The 2,500-nt window shown below is 39.2% G+C and overlaps 2 protein-coding genes across 2 annotated transcripts in view; both read right to left on the minus strand.

Moving 5' to 3' along the window:
- LOC143041229 (ATP-dependent DNA helicase Pif1-like) overlaps positions 1-471 on the minus strand; it is a 702-nt gene extending 231 nt beyond the window's left edge. The window contains exon 1 of the mRNA XM_076213070.1: positions 1-471. This exon is cut by the window's left edge and continues 231 nt beyond it. Coding sequence (XP_076069185.1) covers positions 1-471 — 471 coding nt within the window.
- Positions 472-623: 152 nt separating this feature from the next.
- Positions 624-1,229, minus strand: LOC143041230 (uncharacterized). Its single transcript, XM_076213071.1, has one exon. The coding sequence runs from the start codon at positions 1,227-1,229 to the stop codon at positions 624-626; it is 606 nt and encodes a 201-aa protein (XP_076069186.1).
- Between the last annotated feature and the right edge of the window lie 1,271 nt (positions 1,230-2,500).

Consider the following 2,500-nt stretch of genomic DNA (forward strand, 5'->3'; position numbering starts at 1 on the left):
ACAACATTCTAGTTCATAGTTCTTCCCACCTCCTCTTACAACGGGAATAATCTGTCTGAAATCACCCGCGCAAACGAAAACTATTCCTCCCATGAAACTGTTAACTTCCAGTATATCTCTTAACATTATATCCAATGGTGTAATCGTATTCTTGTTGGCCATTACGACTTCGTCCCACACTATAACGGACGTCATCTTCAGTAACCTTGCCATCTCTGAGTTTTTCTTTACGCTACAGGCACAAACCTCGGTAAGACCCATTAAAGGAATCTTAAACATGTTATGCGCTGTCCTTCCTCTGTGTAAAACAGTTGCGGCGATGCCCGAGGACGCCACCGCCAGGGCTACCTTTCCCTTTGAACGAACCGCGTCAAGGATAAGGTTAAGCACGAAAGACTTTCCCTTGCCTCCAGGAGCGTCTAAGAAGATACCGTTATCACGATACTTTTTGTCTCCCTCAACGCGCGCCATCACGGTTTCGTAGCATTGCCGTTGTTTATCGTTTAGGAGAACCGTTTTTTCTTTAACCTCTTCTTCCAGCTTAGCTTTGTTATACGATTTCTCCCTACGTATAACGTTTGTTGTCTTTTCGCCGTCTCTAGAAGGAGGGAGGCCATAATGAACTATCCTGCCGCCGCGCCGCCACAGTTCCACACGTTTTCCTGTATATCGTCTAAGGCAGCCAGATAAATTTCTTCGTTGTACTCTGTTAACCCTCTGTGATGAAGGAAGTCGCTCGAAAACAGATCTTTGGTCTCTTCCCAGATATTTGACTGGTCCTCGAGGGAAGAAAACACCAGCATGCTTGCGTACGTTGCCCGTAGCTGTCTTCGATCGTTTGTGTGGTTGATTGCTTCTAGGATAGTCTGTTTCCACGTATCTTCGTCGTTCAGTAGACCCATGGCCTTCATGGCTTCCCTGAAGGTGGAGTACATGTGTCCGTCTACGGTTCTAAGATCTGTAAAAGACTTAGGTCCTCGCTTATGCGTAAGAAGAAGACGCAAATAGAAGAGTTCGACGTTTTTGCTTGTTACAACCCTTATCCTTCCTAGAGCGTAACTTTTGTTTCGACGTTCTATCCAAATACTCTTATTGTTGTTGTAAACGAAAAAAATTGGCATTTCGTGATAGTAGAGCCCTGCTGCAAACTCATCACGGGAACATATTTTGAAAAATGCTGTCAGCAGAATGTCTTTTTTTATCTTGTTGTCGATAACCTCTTTTGCCATATCTTCTTGATAAAAAAACTTAATTTTCGCCTTGTAGATGTAGGTCAAGCGAAAAGACAGAAGGGTGACTTTTGTGAATGGGGAATTTGAAAATCTTCCAGGTTACTTAATTCGCGTTGACATAACGTGCTCCTTGGTAACCCCTTACCTCGTTGACATCGTATAATCGTCAAAATCGTCAAAACCGTCACAGTTTATTTTTTATAGTACATACACACACACACACACACATACACACACACACACACACACACACACACACACACACACACACACACACACACACACACACACACACACACACACACACACACACACACACACACACACACACACACACACAAAGATTACAAAGGATTACAAAGGCGGAGCATGCCGACAGGAGACCTTTTGGTCCATATCTAGGTCGGATGCGAAAAAAATCATATTAATAATAAAACAATAAATAAAAACTATAATAATGTAAATAACAAATAAAATACATAAATCAATGCATAGGTATAGTTAAATAATAAACAAACAGGTAAATAGTAAATAATAATAAATTGACATATAACTAATAATAAATGAAAATCAGACAGACAAATGATAACAAAACAAAAACAAATAATATAAGATAAATTATAATCATTACAGCATCTTACTTAGGTATTTATCCAACTGATTCTTAAAGCTTCGAACTGAACTACATTGCACTACCTGTGCAGGAAGTTTATTCCATTCATTTACTACACGGTTGGCAAAGTTGTTTCTACCTACTTCCAAATTGAATCTATTTCCGGATAGTTTGAGACCATTGTTTCTTGTCTGATTCTCATTCAATGTGAAAATGTTGTCACTTTTGATGTTGTCAATTCCCTTTAAAATCTTAAAAACCTGTATCAAGTCACCTCTGAGTCTACACATTTTTAGGGAAAACAGATTCATGTGTTTTAGTCGATTTTCGTATGATTTATTTTTGATATTTGGAATCAGTTTTGTGGCTCGCCGTTGTACTTTTTCCAGTCTGTCAATGTCTTTAATGAGATTCGGTGACCATACAGAAACAGCATATTCCAAATGTGGACGAAATAACGATTTATATAGCTTGTTAATGAGTGATGGACTTTTGAAATCAAAAGATCGCGCAATCAGTCCCAGAATCTTATTTGCTTTCTCAGAGGCTGAAATACACTGCTTGGATGATTTGAGGTCGTTACTGATAATTACGCCGAGATCTTTTTCACTATCCACTTTTGTTAACGAATTACCAAATAACTTGTAATCGTACT

Source organism: Oratosquilla oratoria, chromosome 30 (genome assembly GCF_046742065.1).
Source record: "Oratosquilla oratoria isolate Oo_2021 chromosome 30, ASM4674206v1, whole genome shotgun sequence".
Taxonomy (NCBI): Eukaryota; Metazoa; Arthropoda; class Malacostraca; order Stomatopoda; family Squillidae; genus Oratosquilla; species Oratosquilla oratoria.

Excerpts from the sequence above, each read along its gene's own strand:
- LOC143041230 (XM_076213071.1), bottom strand. The coding sequence starts at position 1,229 with ATGGCAAAAGAGGTTATCGACAACAAGATAAAAAAAGACATTCTGCTG.